Genomic DNA, 25047 nt, shown 5'->3' on the forward strand with positions numbered 1-25047 from the left:
CTCACTACAATATTTCACTGTTAAACAATTCAACCCTTTAAACTACTGAACTTTTTAACTGTTCAGCCATTGTAACTGTTACTTGTCATCAACTATGACTCCTACCCACTGTAGCTAGTTAGCTAAGTTAGCAAAGTCACATGGTTAGCATAGTTAGCATGCTAGCATGCTAGTTACCATTTTTAGCAAAACTGCTAAAAACGATTAGCTAAGTCAGCTAAGTAACGTGGTTAGCATAGTTAGCATGCTAACATGCTAGTTAGCATTTTTAGCAAAACCGCTAAAACGATTAGCTAAGTCAGCTAAGTAACGTGGTTAGCATAGTTAGCATGCTAGCGCTAGCATGTTAGCATGCTAGTTAGCATTTTTAGCAAAACTACTAAAAACGATTAGCTAAGTAACATGGTTAGCATAGTTAGCATGCTAGCATGTTAGCATGCTAGTTAGCATAGTAACTTTGTTAACATTATTATCTTTGTTAACATAGTTAGCATAACTGCTAGCAAACATTAGAGCCATTCCAACTGTCAGTTATCGTCAACTATCTACCTAAATAATTTAACCATTTAACCATTTAAACTATCCACCTATTTAACTGTTCAGTCATTCCAACTATATTAAACCTCATCTACTTAGCAACCAATATAGTTTGTTTTTACTCTGTATGATATTTTACATCATATTTTTGCATTTTCATGCACTGTATTTCCTTCAGGAAATGCTTTTCTAGTTACAGTGCATGAAAATGCACTGTACTGTTCTTCCAAGGCTTTTTACAGTGCATGAAAATGCACTGTACTGTTCTTCCTAGGCTTCTTCTTATTCTTATTCTTATTATTCTTCTTCTTCTAACGCACTTAATGCAGCTTCAACCGTTTAACGTAGAAACTTCATTCAAACTATGTTACGTAGGTCTTACTTAGGACATGGGTGCTATGTATTTTTCAGCTTTGTAACTTTTATACTTTTTAAACTATTAATTAAAAACTATCGAAATTTCCCCATTGACTTAACATTATGATTATGACATCACAATACGGCCGTTAAGCAATTAGAATCCTATGGCAGGTGTTCGGGCCACCTGGACCAACTGCCAGTCTCAGGCTTTAAGCATACAAACTGGCCCTATTAAGACTACACATCCTGTTCAACTGCTTCCTCTGCCAAAAACTGTTTCAAAATAAAAGTCCTCTCTATAATATTTTACTGTTAAACAATTTAACCCTTTAAACTACTAACTGTTCGGCCATTGTAACTGTTACTTGTCATCAACTATGACTCCTACCCACTGTAGCTAGTTAGCTAAGTTAGCTAAGTCACGTGGTTAGCATAATTAGCATGCTAGCATGTTAGCATGTTAGTTAGCATTTTTAGCAAAACTGCTAAAAATGATTAGCTAAGTTAGCTAAGTAACGTGGTTAGCATAGTTAGCATGTTAGCATGCTAGTTAGCATTTTTAACAAAACTGCTAAAAATGATTAGCTAAGTTAGCTAAGTAACGTGGTTAGCATAGTTAGCATGCTAGCATGTTAGCATGCTAGTTAGCATTTTTAACAAAACTGCTAAAAATGATTAGCTAAGTTAGCTAAGTAACGTGGTTAGCATAGTTAGCATGCTAACGTGTTAGCATGCTAGTTAGCATTTTTAGCAAAACTGCTAAAAATGATTAGCAAAGTTAGCTAAGTAACATGGTTAACATAGTTAGCATGCTAGCATGTTAGCATGCTAGTTAGCATAGTTAGCAAAACTGTTAAAAATGATTAGCTAAGTTAGCTAAGTAACATAGTTAGCATGCTAGCAGTTAACATGCTAATTAGCATTTTTAGCAAAAAAACTTGGTTAACATTATTATCTTTGATAACATAGTAGCATAACTACTAGCAAACATTAGGGCCATTCCAACTGTTAGTTATCGTCAATTATCTACCTAAATAATTTAACTATTTAAATGATCCACCTATTTAACCGTTCAATCATTTCAACTATATTAAACCTTATCTACCAAGCAAATCATTTAACTATATAAACTATCCACCTATTTAACTGTTCAGTCATTCCAACTATATTAAACCTCATCTACCTAGTTCAGTCATTCCAACTATATTAAACCTCATCTACCTAGCAAATAATTTAACCATTTAAACTATCCACTTATTTAACTGTCCAGTCATTCCAACTATATTAAACTTTGTCTACCTAGCAAATAATTTAACCTTTTAAACTATCCACCTATTTAACTGTTCAGTCATTCCAACTATATTAAACCTCATCTACCTAGTTCAGTCATTTGAACTATATTAAACCTCATCATGTTGGTTGCCAATTAGCACATCATCTGTTTTAACAATATATTTCACACCATATGTTTTGCATTTTCATGCACTGGTAATTCCCTGGAATTGCGTTTTCTAGTTCTTCTTCTTATTCTTCTTCTTCTAACGCAGTTAATGCAGCTTAAACCGTTTAACGTAGAAACTTCATTCAAACTATGTTACGTAGGTCTTACTTAGGACATGTGGGCTTTGTATTTTTCAACTTTGTAACTTTTATACTTTTTAAACTATTAATTAAAAACTGTTCAAAATTTCCCCATAGACTTAACATGGGCTGATGACATCACAATAGAGCCGTTAAGCAATTAGAATCCTATGGCAGGTGTTCGGGCCACCTGGACCAACTGCCAGTCTCAGGCTTTAAGCATACAAACTGGCCCTATTAAGACTACACATCCTGTTCAACTGCTTCCTCTGCCAAAAACTGTTTCAAAATAAAAGTCCTCACTACAATATTTCACTGTTAAACAATTCAACCCTTTAAACTACTAACTGTTCGGCCATTGTAACTGTTACTTGTCATCAACTATGACTCCTACCCACTGTAGCTAGTTAGCTAAGTTAGCTAAGTCACGTGGTTAGCATAATTAGCATGCTAGCATGTTAGCATGCTAGTTAGCATTTTTAGCAAAACTGCTTAAAATGATTAGCTAAGTTAGCTAAGTAACGTGGTTAGCATAGTTAGCATGTTAGCATGCTAGTTAGCATTTTTAGCAAAACTACTAAAAATGATTAGCTAAGTTAGCTAAGTAACGTGGTTAGCATAGTTAGCATGCTAGCGTGTTAGCATGCTAGTTAGCATAGTAACTTGGTTAACATTATTATCTTTGTTAACATAGTTAGCTAAGTAATGTGGTTAGCATAGTTAGCATGCTAGCGTGTTAGCATGCTAGTTAGCATAGTAACTTGGTTAACATTATTATCTTTGTTAACATAGTTAGCATAACTGCTAGCAAACATTAGAGCCATTCCAACTGTCAGTTATCGTCAACTATCTACCTAAATAATTTAACCATTTAAACTATCCACCTATTTAACTGTTCAGTCATTCCAACTATATTAAACCTCATCTACTTAGCAACCAATATAGTTTGTTTTTACTCTGTATGATATTTTACATCATATTTTTGCATTTTCATGCACTGTATTTCCTTCAGGAAATGCTTTTCTAGTTCTTATTCTTATTCTTCCGCTAACGCATTTAATGCAGCTTCAACCGTTTAACGTAGAAACTTCATTCAAACTATGTTACGTAGGTCTTACTTGGGACATGGGTGCTATGTATTTTTCAGCTTTGTAACTTTTATACTTTTTAAACTATTAATTAAAAACTGTTCAAAATTTCCCCATAGACTTAACATGGGCTGATGACATCACAATAGAGCCGTTAAGCAATTAGAATCCTATGGCAGGTGTTCGGGCCACCTGGACCAACTGCCAGTCTCAGGCTTTAAGCATACAAACTGGCCCTATTAAGACTACACATCCTGTTCAACTGCTTCCTCTGCCAAAAACTGTTTCAAAATAAAAGTCCTCACTATAATATTTTACTGTTAAACAATTTAACCCTTTAAACTACTGAACTTTTTAACTGTTCAGCCATTGTAACTGTTACTTGTCATCAACTATGACTCCTACCCACTGTAGCTAGTTAGCTAAGTTAGCTAAGTAGCATGGTTAGCATGCTAGCATAGTTAGCATGCTAATTAGCATTTTTAGCAAAACTGCTTAAAATGATTAGCTAAGTTAGCTAAGTCACATGGTTAGCATAGTTAGCATGCTAGCATGTTAGCATGCTAGTTAGCATTTTTAGCAAAACTGCTAAAAATGATTAGCTAAGTTAGCTAAGTCACATGGTTAGCATAGTTAGCATGCTAGCATGTTAGCATGCTAGTTAGCATTTTTAGCAAAACTGCTAAAAATGATTAGCTAAGTTAGCTAAGTCACATGGTTAGCATAGTTAGCATGCTAGCATGTTAGCATGCTAGTTAGCATTTTTAGCAAAACTGCTTAAAATGATTAGCTAAGTTAGCTAAATCACATGGTTAGCATGCTAGTTAGCATTTTTAGCAAAACTGCTTAAAATGATGAGCTAAGTCAGCTAAGTAACATGGTTACCATACTTAGCATTTTAACATTGTTAGCATGCTAGTTAGCATAGTAACTTGGTTAACATTATTATCTTTGTTAACATAGTTAGCATAACTGCTAGCAAACATTAGAGCCATTCCAAGTGTCAGTTATCGTCAACTATCTACCTAAATAATTTAACCATTTAAAGTATCCACTTATTTAACCGTTCAATCATTCCACCTATATTAAACCTTATCTACCAAGTAAATCATTTACCTATATAAACTATCCACCTATTTAACTGTTCAGTCATTCCAACTATATTAAACCTCATCTACCTAGCAACCAATATAGTTTGTTTTTACTCTGTATGATATTTGACATCATATTGTTTGCATTTTCATGCACTGTATTTCCTTCAGGAAATGCTTTTCTAGTTTTAAATGTTGGTGACACTACATTAATAAGGAGAATAGCAATAATAAACAATAATGTGAATGCAATATCAATGGGCAATAAATGGAAATCAACAAATACTATAACATACAAACAATGACTCAGAACAGCCTAAGTGCATGGTGAACAAATATGTCTTTACACCCCTGTAGACAGGTGCATGCAAAAACACAGAAAGCAGACAAGGATTTTGTTTTTATAACACATGTAATAAGCAATGAACATTTGAAGATGTATTGTTTTGTTCTTCTAACATCAATAGTAGTTGTGCAGAGGTTGTAACATAATGATGAATACATGCTGCCTGTCACATTATGAATATATACCCTGTCTTGTCTTGCACATCAGAAGCAGCAGCACTATGCTATTACATCGTTCACCGTAGGGACTAATATGAGGGAGACTGAGCTGCCAATCTCTCTTAACAGGTCCTGCACCATATCTACAAATATCTGTTCTGCTCTGCACAAACATAAGCAGGGTCTGATTTAGCGTGGCAGAGTGCTGATTGACAATAACATGGTTCCCTGCAGTGTTTGGTTGATTCCCATTGATGTTTGTGGGTTCTGTTTGACTGTACATTTTATGTGTGGCATCTCATTCCTCAGTTGTCTAACATGTTTTCTGACGGCCACTGATTGCATTAGCAGCTGAAAGACCAACTTGTAACAAGGTCCCAATTGTGGATACACCCATTAACAGTCCTTGCGACCAATGACATCCGGATCAACTACAAACTTTTGATTGATTTTCAACAATGAACAGTTAGTTCAGTGTAATATGTCCAGCTCTCTCCCCCATCTTAATAAGTCAACATTATATGATATGACCCTATTTTTACATTATAGCCTACATATGTTATAGCCTAACCCTTATCTATAGGTGACTGATGAGATTCATGTTAGCATATATTTATTGGCGACACAATTAATATTGGAGCTATTTCACTGTCGCAGACACAGACGTGCTTGGTAGCCTAGACTACGTAGTCATAGGCCAACATGAGACTTAAGCCCTCGTGTCGTCATGACTTAGGTTAGCCTATGTTCTTACTGTTGTGATTATCTGTAGGACATACTGTCTGTGCAACACAATTGTAGGCTAGGCCTATATTTGATTGAGCTTCTTTACTTTTTTGGTGTAATTATTTAGTTTTTTATCTATGTAGGCTATTTTTTTAATGTTACATTATTATTTTGTTAATACATGGAATAAATCACCACAAACACACGCGACTGTAGCCTATTGGCTTCTTCTGTAGCCTACCCGGCTTGCGCAGCGTGGCTAACAACGCCCATAAAACAAGTGTAACCGTCGGCTCCTCGAGGCTTAATACTTAAACGAAGTTACAGCAGCTATTAGGCCCGAGGTGCAGTGAAATGGCGTCATCTGGTGGGCATACAATTCACCCGCTATTAGACCCGAAGTGCAGGAGAAGTGGATATTCAACCACGCCATCCTTCAGGTCGCAGCGACACATAGGTGTACTTTATGTGCTGTGTCATGCTGCCATCTAGTGGTTGTGGAATATTTAACACCCATTATAGTTCTGGGAATAGATGTGCCCTCGAATAAATGTTTACTTTGTTACAAATTATTTGGGTAATCCATCTGATAAATTGTGTTTTTCTTTTTATACTTCGTACCTTTATAAATTTAAGTGTATCATTAAGGTACCTTTTTCAATGTCATTACTCTGACATTCGACATTAGTCGACCATAAATTTGGGCAATGGGCACATTGTTAGGGGTTGACACTTTGCATAAGATTTCTCCACATTACTTGATCCAAATTCTGTGATTTTTGTTGTATAAATGTTGTACAATTATGTAGTTTCGTATCAAAGTGGAATGGTGGTTTTCATAAGTCAGCGGCGTTAGTTTGAGCACATAATTTACGTTTTGTTTACATGTGTTCAATGTAAGTCAATGGGAGCCGGAAATCCATAAATAGCGGCGTCCAAAGAATCTTTTGCCGGATAGCATGACGGCGGTATTGCATTCCGTTAGTCCATACATTGTGCACACAAACATTAACAATACACTGATAGCTCTTACTTTCACTTCCTGGTCCTGCATCACTTTGTTTCCCCAAGGAACACGAGCCCAGGGCAATGGCTATTTTATTCCCTGTGTGGGACAGGGGAAAGTGTTGTTTTGAGTGGGGGAAACGATGGTTGCAATATAAAGAGACATTCTACATTGTAGTGTAATTATTATTTAATTATACATGCATTGAAATGTTATTATTGTATAATATGGAAACTATGTAGAATTATGCTCCATGTATAATTGTGATCTATGCATAAGGGATGATTATCCTTGTATAGAGGAAATGACCCTGTTATATTGGTATCTACCAATTAGAGGTGATGGATGGCTTTATTTAAAGCGAGGGATTTTTGCTCTCAGGTGGGAGTCTGGAGAGTATCAGCTTGCTGAGAGGTTGGATACAGAGTATTGGCGAATTGTGCACGTGTTTTTTATAGCACTGTAAATAAATCTGCACTTTTCACCACAATCCGCCTTTTCACCACAATCCACGTATCCATCACCGCCCAACCTCAGTGTGTCCTTGTCGCCACCATCCTGTGTGGACGTGGGTTGCAAGGCCCATTTTTCACAACATCCATCTCAGAGCTTCGGTTCTCCGGTGCGCCCTCTCGCCTAGGTGAAGAGTTGGCCTCTCTGCAGTTCAGGTTGTTAGAGAGGATGAACTGCTCCGCTTCAGATGGAGACCGACAGAGTTTGCCTGCCACGATAAGTGATCTTCAGTGTGGCTGGGAACAAGAGAAACGTTTGAATCCCAGATGCTTCTATCCGCTTTCTCACCTCAGCAAAGGCCTTTCGTTTCTTAGTGGTGTCTACGCTTCTTCCCGGACTACAGCGCAAAGTGTCCATGCCATGTTTAACGGTATTAGGCTCTTGCACTATTCAGGATTGCTTGTCTATCAGTATAGTCTAGCAACTTGAATATAATTGTGCGAGGGCGGCTAACATTGGTGGTTCTGTCAGAGTACAGGCGGTGGGCTCGCTCGCTCTATTTTTATGTCTCGGTCAGCAACAGATGGGATCCATGTAGGTAGATTCGCCTTTAAAAAGGCGATGCCGTTGTCACCCTCCACTCCTTCACTCAGGCCAACTAACCGTAGGTTGGATCTTCTACTTCGGTCTTCCATATCTGCCACCTTGGAACTCAGCTCATCAATTTTCAGCTTCATAGCATTGACCTGGTCTCTATCATGTCTAGCTGCTGCTTGCGTAGAATCGCACCTTGACTGAAGTCGTTGAACGGATTTCTCCAGCTGTTCAATCTGACCAGTGGCTGTCGTTATAGTGTCAGTGGCATTCTTCAGTTCAAGTCTAAGGTCCAATATTTGCGGGAGAAGCACATCATCTAAAGCAGCTTTTACCACAGCAGTGACAATGTCATTTAGCTCTGACCTCTGTTCCGCTAAGGCCTGCTTAACTCCTGCTAAGATGGCGCTGTCCAGGTCTGCTTTGGAGATGCTAGTCGGTGATTCCTTGAATTTCTTCTTGACAGGGGAAAGTTCGGTTTCCTTAGTCGCACCAGTATTATGTGATACCGACATTTTAGAGGTTTTGACGTAATTCAACATAATTTGCTTTCTAATAAACTGAAAGTAAGGAGTAGTAAGTGGAGCACACAAAATTCACGTCTGCACCGCCATGAATCAGTAACGTGACTCCGGTATCATTATATTAACATTGAAACATTGAAGTCACTTTTAATATTTTCACCATTCTTGTGCTTGAAGGTGAAAATATGTGTTTCTGGGGACCAAAAATGGACTGGAGCTCTAACGTCCATGCACGAGCAGACCCGCTGTCTTTGGAGACCACAGCGTACGCCCTGCTACAGACCCTGGCCATGAATGACACTCAGACTGCCAGGAAAATTGCGTCATGGATAATGGGACAGCGCAGGTTTGGAGGCTCATTCCACTCCACCCAGGTGAGTCTAAGGGCACAGTGGAGTAGCGTAACAAATCGATGGTAGGCCCAGGTGCAAGAGTGCTACGCGAGACCCGTATCGAATTAATTTGGCCCAGGATGATTTAGCTCTGATACATGCAATACACATTAAGGGTGACTTCAATTGTTTAAGCAAAGGGCCTGAGGCACCGAAGTAGTTTAGTAGTTACAGATTACAATTTCAAATTAAAAACACACGACTACATAGGATCCATTACATGTGAAAACATTACAAATAATTTTATTAACAGCCTGCAGGCCAGGGTAATCTAATATTACTGCATTAACATCAACTCGCATGGAATTATGGGAACACTCAATGCGCCTCTTCAACCCTCTGCTGTAACTGCAAGCGTAGATTGCTTGCTTATAAACTCGCACTGCGCAGAAACAAAACTTAATGTAGCCTAACTTATTTAACCGTGCAGAAACCAAATAAAATCATTCATATGCATACAATCCCCAATATGCGTGAATTAGGCCATTAGAAGAAGGCCATCTTACGAGCCTTTCGTTGTGCAAAATCGTCAACGATGTTCCCAATATTTAATGCTCTGGCTCTCGTATTTTCGTATGGACAGGATAGCTAACACACTGAGCCTCCCCTGCCTAATGCTGCTCCTTAGGTAGGTCTTAATAAGTTTGAGTTTGGAAAAAGATCGCTCAGCTGTTGCCACAGTCACAGACAATGTCAGAAACAACATGAGAGCAGTACACCCTTTCCCCTTGCTCTTTACGCTCCTGCCGCTTCTTGCAGCCGCTCTCGTGTTTGAAGGGCATTTTGGTCGGAACGATGACTGAAATGTGCAGCCACCATCCATTCAAAAAATCACAACAAATCACTTAGCCTACCCATAATATACATACATGTATATTATGTCTATGGCTGCACCTACTATAGTTACGCCACTGGCAGTGAGGTCCTCAAATCATAAACTTTCAGGACCGAGTACCTCAACTCACGGCATTAAAAAGCCCAAGCAAAAAAATAAGCTTGTACCCAAAATGTATCAAGGCCAGCAGTTGTTGGATATTTACACACCAATGAGTCCAAATTCAGATAATCTGGATTCTTAACTGTCTGAAGGATACAGTTGTTGCCCTGGAGGCCCTTGCCACATTCAGCAAGCAGAACAATGATGTGAACGCCCTGGACCTCACTGTGGAGATGTGTTTTCAAGATGGCCGAAAGAATGTGGTGAGATTGACGAAACATAATGCTCTCACCCAGTCAGCCATCAAGGTAAAGGTGACATTCATTAGTCCAGTAACAGTAGTCTTACACACAAGTATTTTATCACTAGTACAATTGTGTAATACAATACTTTTACAGTGCTGTGTTAACATATGTAATTAGGATCCATTTCATACAGTAAAAAAATAAATGTTGATAGTATGAAATGCATATGCAGGTATTGTACCTAACGGGTGTGATTCCTACAGTAGATGTTTTACAGACCGTTTCCATATCCTTAATGATGCCATGTTTGTGTTACCTCAGATCAAGAAAGGGGGAAAAGTCTCTGTTCGCATTGAAGGAAAAGGAGACGCCACTTTGTCGGTATATACATATTTGGGCTAAAAAATAACAATAATTACTCTTTCTCAGATGAATCATTTAGTTATGTGCTTTTGGGTTTTGACAGGTGTGCCCCTTTTTATGCAACAGGTTTTGCAGAATTACAGGAGCCTGAAAAGGCCTGACTCAGCCTGTGATGAATTTTTCCTGAATGTCACGGTTGAAGGGGAAGTGGAATATGAACGTAAGCAAAGGGCTTTACAGATTCATATAGAATTTGATATTGAATTTCCCCTGGGGATCAATAAAGTATCTATCTATCTATCTATCCATCTATCTATCTATCTATATTGGATTTCTCAGTGCACTACTGTAACACTCTCTCTCTCTCACTCACTCACACACACACACACACACACACACAGAGACACACCGGGAGGGAGGGGAGAGAGATGTCAAAATAACTTAATTATCGAGAAATCCATACCTACCCTTAAATAAAAGCATCAGTAACTATAGCAATATCTTCGTTGAAACTATTTTCAGCCATCGCCAGTTTTGGGTTTTCTTGGTAAAAAAAAGTAACTAGTTATTATTTTATTCACAGCAAACAAAGATGATGACAGCTTGTATGACTATGAGAACTATGAGGATGAGGACCCACAGAAGGATGACCCAATGAGCCGGATGGACTGGTTTGACCTGCGCACCCGTAGGAAGAGACAGGCCCCTGCACAAGAGAAGAAGGAGAAGTCTCTGACCTACACAGTCTGTTATGGGTGAGCAAAGACGAACATGTCATCATCCAAAAATGAAACTCTACACAACTCTATTCATCTCATCTGATTAGTACAGACTGAACATTGAAGTGTATCACAAAATGGATCACATATGTACTGTATGTAATATATTAAATATGTGGAATATTGAAATATCTCACTAAACAATGTAAACATCAGTGCCTTGTGACCAATGTTGCTGCCACTTCCACAAATGTAAGAGTATACATCTTGCTTCTATATCAGATTGAAGAGTTTTATTTTTTTTTAATTCATGCTCTAGGATGCAGAATGGGGCCTCTAAAGGGATGGTCATCGTGGACATCTCTCTGCTGAGTGGACTTATAGCAAATGTTAAGGACCTTGAGGAGGTACATTTTGACTGCACTGTCCTAGACACCATATGTCCACACTGACTTTAAAGACCAATCACTCTCAGGTTTAGAGAATTCCACTATTACAGTTTGAATGTTTAATTGTATCACATGAAGGTTATCACAGCCTAGTGTACTGTACATTCTCCTCTAGAAAGTAAAGGGCACAGAGAAGTACATTGACCACTATGATTTAGGATCCAACAGAGTGTACCTCTACTTCAATCAGGTGAGTTCTACTCACATCCTTACATTCTCTGCTGTTATCCAATGATCTCAATATCTTGTGTCTGATTATTAGCTCACTTGCCTGATTGATTTTAAAAGAGTGCTGCTCTAATGACTGGCTTTTACATCAGATAACAGACACCACGGAGTGTCTGCAGTTCACAGCGGAACAAATTGTACCTATTGGACTAGTCCAGCCAGCTGTTGCTGTAATCTACGACTACTATACGCCAAGTAAAAACATCTGCCTCTCTTCACTCTGGAAATACATCCTTTATGATTAAATGACTCACTCATTTCCACACTTGTATTATTTGATGTCAACAGTTCCCTTTTGTGATGGATTGCTGTTATTTTCCAGCTAAGAAATGTGGAGTTTTCTACAGTGCACCCCACAGAAGTACTATGGTTTCCAAGCTGTGTGATGGAGATGTCTGCGCTTGTGCAGAGGGTAAGTGGCACCTGAGGTATCTATTAAACCATAAACGTATTTGTATGAGTTGCTGCAAATTTGGATGTTACTACAACCCTATGTTCTGTGGTCACAGGTTCCTGTCCGACACCTAAAGTGACTTTCAGTGGAAACATGCTGTCAAACACACGCACTAACTTTGCCTGTTACAAGCCCATTGTTGATTTTGGTGAGTTTCTTGAATGAGTGATTTCATTCTTTTATCACAGATATTGCCTGGTCAAAAATTGGGATGTAACCTGGTCTGACTAATTATTTCTGGTAGTTTATGTTGTGAAGGTGGTCAACTCAACAGATGATGGCGTCTTCAATTTTTACTCTACAGAAGTTATCAAAGTTCTTCAAACAGGCAAGTCTTCAAGTATGGGAACATCTCCCAAGGCAATTATGTCAGTTCTGCATTGATTTATGTTAGTTATTGTATCACTTGTTTAAACAGGCAAAGATGAAGGAATTCACGTTGGTGCAACACGGGAACTCATTCAAAGACTATCTTGTGTAAATTTTGCTTTGTCCATGGAAGCCCAGTACATGTTCATGAGTACTAATACAGCCATCACACACACACTAGATGCTAATGGAAGGTAAGCAGTGAACACCCATTTCTCCGATTAAAACCAATCACTAAATGACTTCCTACTGTACATGACAACATAAGCCAAGTGCACAATACAATGACAATTTATGTCCTCTAATGGCATCCTGGATGTGACATCCGCAGCCCCAGGTACTTACTGAGCAGGGACGAGTGGCTGGAGAAGATTCCGGAAAAGAGCCAGTGCCAAGCCACAAGGAACCGCAAGGCCTGCCGACTACTCCAGACCTTCATGGAGCAGCATGAGATGACGCGCTGTGCCTTCTGAACTTGCCTGATGGACACTCGCATTACGCTTTTAACTCTCATGCAGTAGGCCCTTAAAGGAGTTGTCCTGTCTTTAAGCAGGGGATTTTACTTCAAATGACCCTGAATGTTTTTAATTGCATGCACCTCTACAGTATTTGTCTTCCCTTAAAGTTCAGCCAGTCTGTTAAGAGGATACTTATAGGATGCTCCATTAATACATGTAAGCACTGTTTCACATAAAAAAACAACATCACTACATATATTCCATTTCTAAATGTATGTTTGTAATGACAAGGCAAGAGACCAGTAGATCAGTAAACCATGTGCTTTTATTACCAGTGCATATTGACAGAAATAAAATCATGGTCGTATCAGTCAACATAGTCAATGTAATGCAACAGGGAGGCCCTGGGGTAGGGAGCACAGTTACATTCCAAAAGTGTTTTTTTTTTGTTTTTTTTTTAAGTCCAGCAGCCTGACCTTCAGAACGGAACTGAACAGAGCAGAGCTGTGGAGGATTGGCAAAGATGGAGAGGTCTCCGAGGCCAGGGTTTGACATGGCCGGATAATGTCAGGCACAAAAAAAAAAGATATTTTTTTCTCATCTAACACAATAGTTTTGTGATTACATGTATGTGAAAGGTTTCATCTTTGCAGTTGTTGTGCATGGTAGTGTGTGAAGGTCCTTTTCAGTTGGTGAAACTTAAAAAAAGACAGATTTACAAATCTGTAAAAGTTTCATCGTCTTTTAAATGTGAGTTTTGAAAATTCACAGTTGCCAGCTGACCACAGGTTGATTTAAGTAATTGATGGTAATGTCTTTCTGATGACTGAAGAAAGGAGGAAAGTTAAAGAGCATGGTCATGTGTGTGATTTCTTATGGAACCATCTTGCAATATTCAAAAGTATTACATTCACTCCCAACAGATAAATAATTAGTTTGTTTCACATTTACAATAGACTATTTTAACTTATATTAGCTAAACATGTTTGGGAGATGGAATCAACCCTTTCCATGTTATTGCACAATTTACAATGGATCAGGATACAAAGACTGATGGACATCTCATTTGCAGTATTTGGATACTGTAAGAGTAAAATGGAGGAATACTCCTGTATGATCCAACACCTTGGCCGACAGGCCCACTCACGCTCTTCTCAAGCTTCAATATGTCCGTTTATTAAAGCAGATATGAATGGTAAAGTTTCATTGTGGTTGCTTTAAAAATGAAGGCTTTCTATGTATACCCCATGATCACCAAGTCAGCCGTACAGATGTCACAACCTCAACAGGTGAGAACAAACGGAGCAGCTGATATTCTAAAGCATGCCTCCGAAGCTTCTAAGCACCTCTAGACATTTGGCAACTTCTGCTTATTTTGGTGATTAATGATACAGTTGTGTTCCTGAACGGATGATCTACAAAAGATGATTATGTTCCACAAATGAGAGTAAATGTGTGCACAGTAGCACTGACATACCCACGTCCATGTGTGTGTGTGTGTGTGTGTGTATGTGTGAAGGATGGGCCAGATGAATCACCTGACCAATGTATGTTAATTCTTGGCTGAATTAATCCTGACCAAAAGTTTAAAATTTGTTGTACAGACAACAGCTTGCTACAAAGGTAAGATTTCATGCATTGGGGCTGAAAAGGGGTGTCTCCTCATATCAAGGCATATACCAGCAGCAGCGGAAATTCAGATGCATCAAATTAGAAAAATAATTTGTAAACTATAAGATTGCGTACAAAATGAAATAAATTAATGTTTTCTTTTTTACCATTTTTTTCTGCATTTTGTGTAAAAGACCTGATAAAATAAAAAGAAATTGTGCTATTCAAGTCAGCAATACATAGATAGAACACACATTTGTATGGCCAGGCTTGTGTGAAGCTGCTGATGCCGCAAGCACAATTTGACTACAAGCTGCCTTGCTCACACCAAAATAGTATACTGTCAAAGCTGAGATGTTACACTCGCGAACCGCTAGACTAGAAACAAGATCAATCAAGAGAAATCGGCAGATAGCTATTCAATTTATACACTATACAAAGCAGTCATATACAGCAAGTCAATGTACAGAGATGCAGTTTGAAATGGTTTGTCCCCTCAGTGTTGGCGTACCCTTACAGGTACAACCTATATTGTGTAGTGATACAAATTTGGAATTCTTTTGAAATTAATTTTAGACTTATGCACTTTGTGACACAAACCATGGCATTGTTCTTGGTGTAATGGTCAAATGCTCCTGTGAAAGTCTCCCTGTGGAGAAGTAGTCATCACCTGCTTTTCCAGGTGAAACTGAATCAAGGCATGTTTGCAGTGTAATACAAACTTTTTAAAAAAGGCTTGGATGGGTTACATCAGCTAGCTGTCTTCCCACCCAGGTCGGATATTATCTGAAAGGAGGTTATAAGAATGTGGAAAGCCACGGTCATAGTGACTGTTTTGAAATCCTTGCTAAAATCCTCATCTCTTCCGATTTGCGTTCAATAGCCATTGAGCCTGTGGAAACTGTGGATGGAGATCCTATTTGTATGATGTCTGTATAGCTGTCTCTGTCTGGAGGTACTTTTTGTTTTTGTTTATGTCTGGAGGTATCAGCTGTAGTTGGTGTTGGAACCACCTTTTAAACTCTCTTACACCTTTTCTTTTATTGTGAAGCACTTTGGATGCAAATGTGCTATATAATTCAAATTTACTGACTTACACCACTTCAAATCATCTTAGGTCATACCATGGCTGTTCATAGATGAGACATGGGCAAGTGCACAACGTCTCAGAATTCCTTCTTTAGAAACAAAAACACGACAACAACCACTGTTATGTGATCTTCCCAGCATGTCGAAAATGTGGATTTGATATTGATATTTACAATATGGGGATAACGTAGGGCACCTTAGCTTCTAATTGTGGCCTGTCCTGCATTGTTCTTTAGCAGAATATGCATGACTTGTTTCTTATTGTGCTGCCACCTGATTCCAATACTCAAATGAATAATGGGAATCAGGGATTGTTTTGAAATGTGTTAATGTGTTTCACAACTACACGTGGATGGTCTGATCTGTAAAGAAGTGATCCTTCAGTACGGATAATTGGCCAATTATTATGTACAAAGAAGCCAGTGGAATAACCTGGGTTACTACAGAGAAGCAAACAGCAAATTGATCTTCTGCCATAAATATTTTGCTCATGCTAGCACAAAATCTGCATTTCAATAGTTTAACAATATGATATGACTTGCATGTTCTTCCAACCACTTCAGGTACTGTAATGGACAGGAACTACCTCAGCAGTTTCCTGCCTTGAATTCTCTTACGTCAGGTTTGATAGCAAAAACTGTACTCACACTTTGTAAATGGTTCCTACTACAGTATGTCCATCAGAGAAAACTACATAAAAGGAAGCGAGAATGTGCAAATTAAAATGGCATTAAAATGGCATATAACAGGAAGGTCATGGCACCCTGTTTCAGTACATTTAGTTGTGTCCTTGTTCAGTGCTGGATGTGGTCAAATCTTGCCCGCTGACCTGGCGTCCGTAGGTGGTGCTACTGCAGGTAGCGGTAAACCTTGAAGCAGTGGTTCCCGGAATCAGCCACTGCCACGTGGCCGTCCGAGGTCAGGGCCAGACCTTGGGGTCCATACAAGGGGTCGGCAGTGGTGTTGATGTAAGACAGAAAGGAACCTGAGCTGTCAAACACCTAAAAGACACACAAGCACAATACACAAGACAACTTAAACACCCTTGGTTGGAATCTACAGTTCATAAATGTTGAATTTAACTGAACACATTTCTAAAAGAACAGACCGGAACGCTGCTGCTCCTAAATATAAAGAACAAACGTTTTATTTATGGATACCTAGTACACAGTACACAGAGACAAGAAAAGGGTAAGGCTAGATCTTAAAGAAAATGGCAGCCTTTCAGTATTCAGGGACACATTTTAGGCAAGGTGTCTTGCAGTGAACTTTGCATAATAAAATTCCCTTTCCCATTCCACACTAATACCACAGGGTGGCGGTAATGCACCAGGTTATTGTCTGTGCCAGAGACAGTAAACGAGTCTGTGCACTACTAGCCTTAAAACACTGAGAAGAAGAGGAAGGAGCAGGCTAACGGCCGTCATAAGCTAAAGAGCATGCTGAAATGCACTCAATGCACGTCACATTTCTGAATTCACTTATAGCAAAGACAGTAAAAGGCAATATCAATAATACATTAGGCATTTGAGTTTGAGTTTTTGAGATTACATCTGGGACGAAGTGCTATGCAAAAAAACCATAATGCAATAGATTTATCATTGAGTATAGGGCTTCAGACTGTGACTAAACCTAACCTGTCATTACATCCACAGGAACTTCAGTGACATCCCTTTCCAAACCCATAGGTATATGGAGTGTCCCCTCCCCCTGTTGCAGCTGTAAAAGCATCCACTCTCTTGGGAAGGATTTTGTGACTGTACACAGTTCACAGAGCAAGGTCCCTAAAGACATGATTTTGGTATGGAAGAACTTAACTGGCTTGCAGAGACCAGGGTTCTCTACGTCATCGAACACCTTTGGGATGAGCTAGAATGGACATTGCAAGCCAGGCCTTCCTGTCCCCACATCAGCGCCTGACCTCACAACCACTCTTCTGAATAAATGGACAGACACCAGACACTAAAATCTTCTGGAAATCCTTCCCAAAAGACTGGAAATGGCTAAAGCTGTAAAAGGGAACCAACTCAATATTAATACCTATTTAGAATGCAATGTCATTGAAGTTCCTGTTGGTGTAATGGCAGGTATCCCAATACTTTTGTATAGTGTATGTATGGGCATGACATTTTTGGAAAATGGCATGCACTGTGCAGCATAAAAGGTTGTGTTGTGACATTTAAAAACTGAAATCTAGTTCATCCTAACCGACATCCAGCATAGGTTTATATAAGAAAACTAGGAACTGACTGAACTGAAACATAGACCTATCTTTAAACTCCTGACAGTCATCGGATTGCAAATGAACACAATGGGTTGCCAGTGTGGCTATCCATATATGATGGCTGCAGCACTTCCATATTCACTTAATGTTGTATCATGTGAATATTGTTATTGTGTGCATTTCAGATGTGGAATGTGGTAACTATCTGGCTGATCTCTATACCTGTATTGTTTGCAGTTGCTCCATATCAGATTTAAGCAAGATACTTATGTCCTTAAATGCATGTTTACAGATATGAAGACTCCCCAGACTAGGCACTAGAAATGGTGAGCTCTCATCTCCATCAAAGAAAAAATGCAGGACTGATGACACTCTGTCAACTCCATGATGGAACACAGAGAAAGAGGTCGATGTGGCACCAGCAGCGTTGCAATTCAATCATCTACAGCCTCTGGGTGTCCAGCTGCTCACAGCAGAGGCCCACACCTGCGGTCAAGACCGCTGTCAAGGTTTGCGTGCGAGAGAACCAACAAGCAGACAGCTAAAAAGCATTGCAAGAGGATGCAAGTACAAGTGGACCAACGTGGAGGTCAGCGCTTTCTCCAAGTAAATGAGGCTGTTTTATTTTACATGGCCAAGGTAAAGCTGGAGCATATCTCCCGATTGCTGGCATCAGAATAACATTTTCTCCGCACCGTTCCCTGGCAGTCTCATGAGTAGGGACTGGTACAGAACGATTTCCTGGAGCGTTCACATGAGCGATCCACACCAAGATGCGAAAAATGACAAGAGGAGGGCAAGCGAGAGACACGACAGCCTGTTCAGAGCCAGACCTCAGCTGGACACCATCCAGAACGCCTGCAAAGCACTCCATCATCCCCACAGGAACCTTAAGGTGGACGAAAGAATGCCAGCAACCAAGGGCTTCAAGTTGTCCATTCTCCAGCCATTACAGGAGCCATTACTGCTACTTAACTATTGCCTCAATAAGGACATAACAACTAAAACCTTTCTTTGTAAAATATTCTACTACCTAGTGAAAATAAAAAGTAAAACAAGACATGCAAACTACTTATACATATTGTAAAGTAGCAGTAACAAGAAATGCACTGGGATAAAACACCCAAGCATCATACTGTTTTTTTGAGTCTGCCCTCTGACTCAAGAGGGTTAAAGAAATGCAACTTCAAGCATTCAGTTGTTTATCAATTGAATGCATTAACCTGATCAAGAGTAAATATATATGCCAGTGAATACTAGTGATAATCAGGAAACATGATTCTAAAGGGTTGATACTGCCATCATGTTTTAGCAATACAAAGCAACTGCAGCACCATTTGGTATGACATGCACAAAACAGCACAGTGCTTTCAATAATCCATTTTACATTTATTTTATTAATTTATTTATTAATCCATTGTTTGAAGTTCATATCTATCTAATCCTTCTGTTTATTCATGTGCCTGTGTGTGCCCTCTGATTCAGGTCAGATAAATACTAGCCTAGTGATTGATACAGATGTCTATAGCTCTGGACAGCTAGCACTGTCCTACCTGTATCCGGCTGTTCCCCCAATCTGCCACGATGATGTTGCCATTGGAATCCACAGCCACCCCGGTGGGAGCATTGAACTGGCCGTTGCCCTCTCCGTGAGAGCCGAACTTAAACAGGAACTCCCCATCAGCACTGTACACCTAGAGGAAATGTGGGGCCGGGTCATTGTATATCAACCTCTTCTAAAACAGGATGTGGACTATCTGTCCCAGAAAGCACATGGAAACAGTCATTTGGGGAGCACAACAGGGAAACATGGAGTCTGTATACAACTAAATATAATACAGCTTGCCCAATAACAATGAAGTTTATTCATGTAACCAACTTAATCAAAATCATTTTATTTGAAATAGCAAAAAAAAAAAAAAAAACTTTGCCTGTAAATTGCTCTAAAACAAATTGTAAGCAAAAAAAAACTTTACCTTCACGGAATGATTGTGGAAATCTGTCACAATGATTTCATTCTTGTTGTTGACAGCAACAAAGTGTGGACCTTCAGGGAGATAAAAAAGAGATAGAGAGAGAAGAGAAAGAAGAGGAGTGGTAGAGAGGAAGAGAGGATGGTGAATCATAAATGGAGGAGGAAGATCTATTTTTGCCTGTACTGGGAAACCCTGTGTTAAAGTGATGACAGACGTCTTCAACTCAAAACAACAGTGAGACAGAGGACTATTTATTTAAATTGTCATGGTGATCCATCCAGCAGTAAAGGCTATAAAGAGATGAGACAATCTTTTTAATTTGGTTTATGTCGATGTCACAACCACACAGATATTACCACTTCAGTCAGATGAATATAAAATGCAAACAAGGACACAACAACACAAAAACAAGTACTTAACAAAACAAAAACAAAACAAACTCGTTTTAAATCACACACACAAAGAGAAAGAAAGAAAGAAAGAGAAGATGAAAGCAATATGTTGTGATAATAGATAGAGAGAAAAGGCAAGGGGGTGAAAATGAGAATGAAATAATGACTAAAGAAGACAACAAATGACCCTTGATGTGTTTACATTCACAGACACAGAGCGGGTAACTTACACATCCAGTAGCGTACTTACTGAACACTGGGCCTGATTTACTAAGCTTTTGCTCCAGTGTATTGTTTGCACCACTCTTGTCTGGAGGGAATAAAATAAAGGTTGACGTCAGCATTGCCATTCAGAAAATAAACAATGGAAGGGGACGTGTCCATGGCCACACTCCCATTGCTAAGATCTGACCAATCCACAAGTGGAGTAAATTACTAAAACAAAGATGAATTTATTTCAACAATATGAGTCTTTATAGCACTAAATCACAGAACTCCATAGCTATCTTCATGTTATAAAAGAATGTGTCTACACATTCTCAGTAAATCTGACACAGCAGTTGATCAAATGGAATGATCAAGTGTAACATCATGCTTAAATGTAATGATGTATTAGGAAAATAGTATAACTGTACAACGTTAGATGCTTCCAGTAAAGGTTAAATAGGACCATTTTGATCTTATTGAGTTCTGCGATGACAACCTATTAAACATTAACACATTTCTTTCACTCTGTCTTATGTTATCAAATAATTAGTATATAATCATCACTTTACTTGGAGTCAATTTCTCTTTGCCTTGATTAACACACAGTCTAATAATCTGCCCTACTCATGGCCCAACTTAATTCATGTAAATTGGCAGGCATGCATAGCAAAAAAGAGAACAAAAGAAGCATGCAATCAGAACCTTCAACTGTCTGCTCTTCCACCACATGACAAGTAGCTTAATGCGACGATTTCATGGTCTAAATTTACTGAATGCTCCCACTTAAAGCATTCTGGGTGACTTTCGACCCACTGAAAAGATCTTTCTCACATCACAACGGTGGCATCAAATCAAAGGACCATGGACTAATGCTGGACATTCAAATGACTACATGAAAGGATGACATGCTTGTTTGGGAGCATGCAAATCACTGGTAGCAAGCCTGGGTAAATCTGGCCCATCAAATGATTAAAGTGACTTCCTCTCCCCACGTTACCAGCCATTTCTGGTTCCTCTTTGTTAGACGTCTAGTCATTACCACAATAACAATCTCCTCTATGCCAATGACAAGGTTCATGTCTCACTGTTGACTACAACAGTCAGAGGGGAAACTGGATGATTGCGTGTTGACTCTATTGACTTTATATAGCATTGACTTGATCTAGACAGAGGAGTTGACAAAGTGTGGTTATGAAGAGAGTTAATATAAAATGATGAGAATATTAAACTCGCTTAAACTCTGCTAACCCAAAACTATCATATGACCGTATGGACAAACAGGGCGTCTGTGAGAGAGTTCCCACTGAACTCGAATACTGTGATTCATGTTTTATATGTTAATTGTTATGGTAACTGTGGTGTAATCTACACTGTGTATATGTTAATTGTAGTAATTGTAGTAGTCATGTTAGGCAGACATCAGTTCTAAATGCTACAGACATTGTTCTGTACCTGTAAACTGTCTGTCTGATGTTCCTCTCGCACCAAATTTGGTCACCAGTTTGCCATTGGACTGGAAGATGAACACGCAGCAGGCCTTATTGTCCACGGTGATGATGTGGCCATTTTTGTCCACCGCTACTCCCTTTGGTCCCATTAGTCTTCCTGCTCCGATTTTATTCTGTCCAGGAACAAGAGGGACAAGGTTTAGAAGTCATATTTTTACCGGTGGTGATTCAGAAAATGGCTTGGTACAGACATGGATATACATCTGTTCGTTCCATGTCTGTATCACATTCCTTTGAATTAAAAACTCTCATAATTTGAGCTATCAGTTAAGAGTTGCTAGTGATAGTACTGGCGCTTAGCATACAGCTAAAGACTAACGTTTTGATCTCTCTATTCGGCTCCCACACATTTACCTTAAACTTCCCGTCCGAGGAGAAGATGCTGACCCATCGGTTGTCGTAGTCGGCCACAATGATGTCACCATTTGTATCTACGGTCACCCCTGTGGGGCGCTGCAGTTGCCCTGGGGAACGACCTCTGACCCCAAATCTTAGTTTAAACTGCCCATCATTGGAGAAGACCTGTGATGGAGGTGGGTTTAGTTTGAAATAACTGGAATTATCTTTGATTGACAAGACCAACGCCTGCAAAAATTATCTATAATTTGTTTCTTAAAGGCTGTTTGCAACTAATCTCTTAAAAAGCACTTTCACTGACAAGCACTAACCTGTATGCACTGGTTGTTGCTGTCAGCCACCACAATTCGACCATTGCTGGAGGCAGAAATGCCTTGTAGGTTGGTGAACTCCCCTCTTTCACGCCCACGTGTGCCTGAGGACAGTCAAAAGTATACCGTAGCACACTCAGCCACTAGTGTCACAGAATTGTACAGTTCTCACATGAAATTCTTAAAGGTGCTATTTAGAGTTTTGCTTACTTTGAAACATCCAAAACAGACTTCCAAAATGGCAGGAGAATGACGTAATGTCAAAATGCCTATGGTCCGTATTGTTCAAATATCCAAGCTAAGTTAGCTTGCAAACCAGCTACAGCCAGCCCCAGTCTTATGTAATAGTCTGTCTAGTCACACAGTGTATTAAATGCATTATAAGTCAGTGGAAGTGTGTTCAATTTATCTATGGAACACAACAAAGGGGAAACTAGCATATACACTGGAAACAAGCTGATGGTCCACACCATAGTTACTAAGCAGAGGATGTCTCTACTCACCCACTCTGTAGATGAGCTCATCCTCAATGGGGTTCTCCTTCTTCTTGGTGGTGCTGTACATGCTGGAGGGCCTCCTGACCGCCTTCTGCCGGACGTGTCCACCGCCTCCACCGCTGGGCGACTTCACCCGCCTCTTGACGTCGTCGGGCGACTGTGGCACATCCGAGGCCTTGACGGCGCGCAGGCGGAAGGGGCTGCCCCGCACGGGCTGCCTGTAGAGCAGCAGCTGGAAGGAGAACTCGCCCTCGGCCCGCATGGTGTAGCTCACCTCGTACGTGCCGTTCTTGTTGTCGGCCACGTCGGCCTCGGCGTGCGTCGAGCCGTCGGCGGTGAGGATGCGTGCGCGCAGCTCGGCGTTTCCCGTGCGCACCAGCTCGCCGCCCTTGTCCTTGGTGGTGACGGTGACAGTGGCCGGCTGGCCGACCAGCGCGTGGCGCAGGCCCTCGCCCGTAGCCACGCTCGTGTGCCCCACGGCGGCGGTGGTCAGCAGCACGCCCAGGTTCTGGATGGAGCGGCGCAGGCCCTCCGTCTCCACCTGGCAGTCCAGGTGGCCGTTCTCGTGTGGCCGCTCGGGGAAGTCGTGCTGCGCCAGCGCCGCCACGCGCTCACCCATCTGCTTCTGCACCAGCAGCACCTCGGTGGCGCTGCCGTGCGACAGCGCCTGCTCCGTGAAGCTGCAGCTGCTCAGGATGTTCTCCTTCCCCTGGAGCAGCGCCGCCAACTGGGCCTGCAACACCTGCAGAAGGGAGGGAGAGACGGATGGAGGGGAGGATGAGAGAACAGGAAGGAAGACAAGGGGAGGATGAGAGAGCAGGAAGGACAACAGGAAGAGATTGTAAGGTGACAGGGAGAGTCTGCTTCTGCTCAATCTTCCAGATTGGGTATTCTGCTGTAAATCAAAACATTCCACCTGTACTCTCCCCACGAGACCTCACCTCACCTGCTTTTATTTCCTAACCGTTATTCACAACGCCTCATGATCACACACGCACACATACACACACACACACACACACAGCAAAATATTCATACAGAAATAGAGGCAAGAGAGGCAGAAGTCGAGTAGAGAAAAGAAGATGAGATATGGGGGAAGGGGAGAGTAAAATGGAGTTGTAGTTGACATGAAAAGGGATAATGCAAAAAATGACCCAACATTTTAAAGGACAGAGAAAGACTAAAATGATTTTAGACAAGCTTAGAAAAGGTCTACAGCTTGGATCTTCATTCAGGATCAGTCCATCAATACTCTGCACCATCCTATTGAGCCTTTCAGAGGTCAATTACGGCACAGGACAAGCTTCAAAGAGCACAGGTTCTTCGTGTTCAATTTAAATGGACCTTCTCCATAGGTAAAAACCTCTCTGGGGACTTAATTTAGCTAGACAGCTTGGTTAGAGGCAGCAGAGCGGGCTTGGAAAGCCGGAGAGGGTCAAGCCATAGCATGTTAAAAAAAGATTTAAATGGCCAAGTTGTTATTCAGTGGGAACAGGTCTGTCAGCCTGCCTAATCAAAATGAATTGGTCGAAGGAGCTGTGGCTTACATGCTGAAACCGCACGACAAAGAGTCTGGGACCTCTCAGAGGATGTGTAACAGAAGGAGAAGGGGGGGGAGAGAGAGAGAGAGAGAGAGAGAGAGAGATGGATGTGCAAGGAAGGACAGAGTCATATTTAAAGGCACAGTTCATGCTTCTAATCTCATATGCTATTTGTTCAATTCAGCTCATTGCACCTCACGGTCCTTTTGTTGTTCTTCTTGTGTATGTGCCCAAAAAGACTTTTGGCTGTACACTG

General features: G+C 40.3%; 2 protein-coding genes across 3 annotated transcripts in view; one reads left to right on the forward strand and one right to left on the reverse strand.

Moving 5' to 3' along the window:
* LOC121684493 (complement C4-B-like) overlaps window positions 1–13453 on the forward strand; it is a 53532-nt gene extending 40079 nt beyond the window's left edge. Inside the window, exons 29-41 of the mRNA XM_042064559.1 lie at window positions 8642–8838; window positions 9946–10101; window positions 10360–10419; window positions 10528–10621; window positions 10985–11156; window positions 11440–11527; window positions 11685–11759; window positions 11890–11992; window positions 12120–12209; window positions 12307–12399; window positions 12496–12579; window positions 12670–12814; window positions 12952–13453. Coding sequence (XP_041920493.1) covers window positions 8642–8838; window positions 9946–10101; window positions 10360–10419; window positions 10528–10621; window positions 10985–11156; window positions 11440–11527; window positions 11685–11759; window positions 11890–11992; window positions 12120–12209; window positions 12307–12399; window positions 12496–12579; window positions 12670–12814; window positions 12952–13093 — 1499 coding nt within the window. The 3' untranslated portion in view covers window positions 13094–13453. The remainder of the gene's footprint in view (window positions 1–8641; window positions 8839–9945; window positions 10102–10359; window positions 10420–10527; window positions 10622–10984; window positions 11157–11439; window positions 11528–11684; window positions 11760–11889; window positions 11993–12119; window positions 12210–12306; window positions 12400–12495; window positions 12580–12669; window positions 12815–12951) is intronic.
* The window catches only part of LOC121684495 (tripartite motif-containing protein 3-like), a 33620-nt gene continuing 21958 nt past the window's right edge, over window positions 13386–25047 (reverse strand). For both annotated transcript variants that reach the window (XM_042064561.1, XM_042064562.1), the window contains exons 6-13: window positions 23257–23992; window positions 22754–22857; window positions 22440–22607; window positions 22030–22198; window positions 20621–20680; window positions 19979–20049; window positions 19556–19696; window positions 13386–16779 (exon numbers count right to left, since the gene is read on the reverse strand). In XM_042064561.1, the coding sequence (XP_041920495.1) occupies window positions 16627–16779; window positions 19556–19696; window positions 19979–20049; window positions 20621–20680; window positions 22030–22198; window positions 22440–22607; window positions 22754–22857; window positions 23257–23992 (1602 nt within the window). In that variant the 3' untranslated portion in view covers window positions 13386–16626. The remainder of the gene's footprint in view (window positions 16780–19555; window positions 19697–19978; window positions 20050–20620; window positions 20681–22029; window positions 22199–22439; window positions 22608–22753; window positions 22858–23256; window positions 23993–25047) is intronic.

The sequence above is a fragment of the Alosa sapidissima genome, chromosome 15 (assembly GCF_018492685.1).
Source record: "Alosa sapidissima isolate fAloSap1 chromosome 15, fAloSap1.pri, whole genome shotgun sequence".
Lineage (NCBI taxonomy): Eukaryota > Metazoa > Chordata > Actinopteri > Clupeiformes > Clupeidae > Alosa > Alosa sapidissima.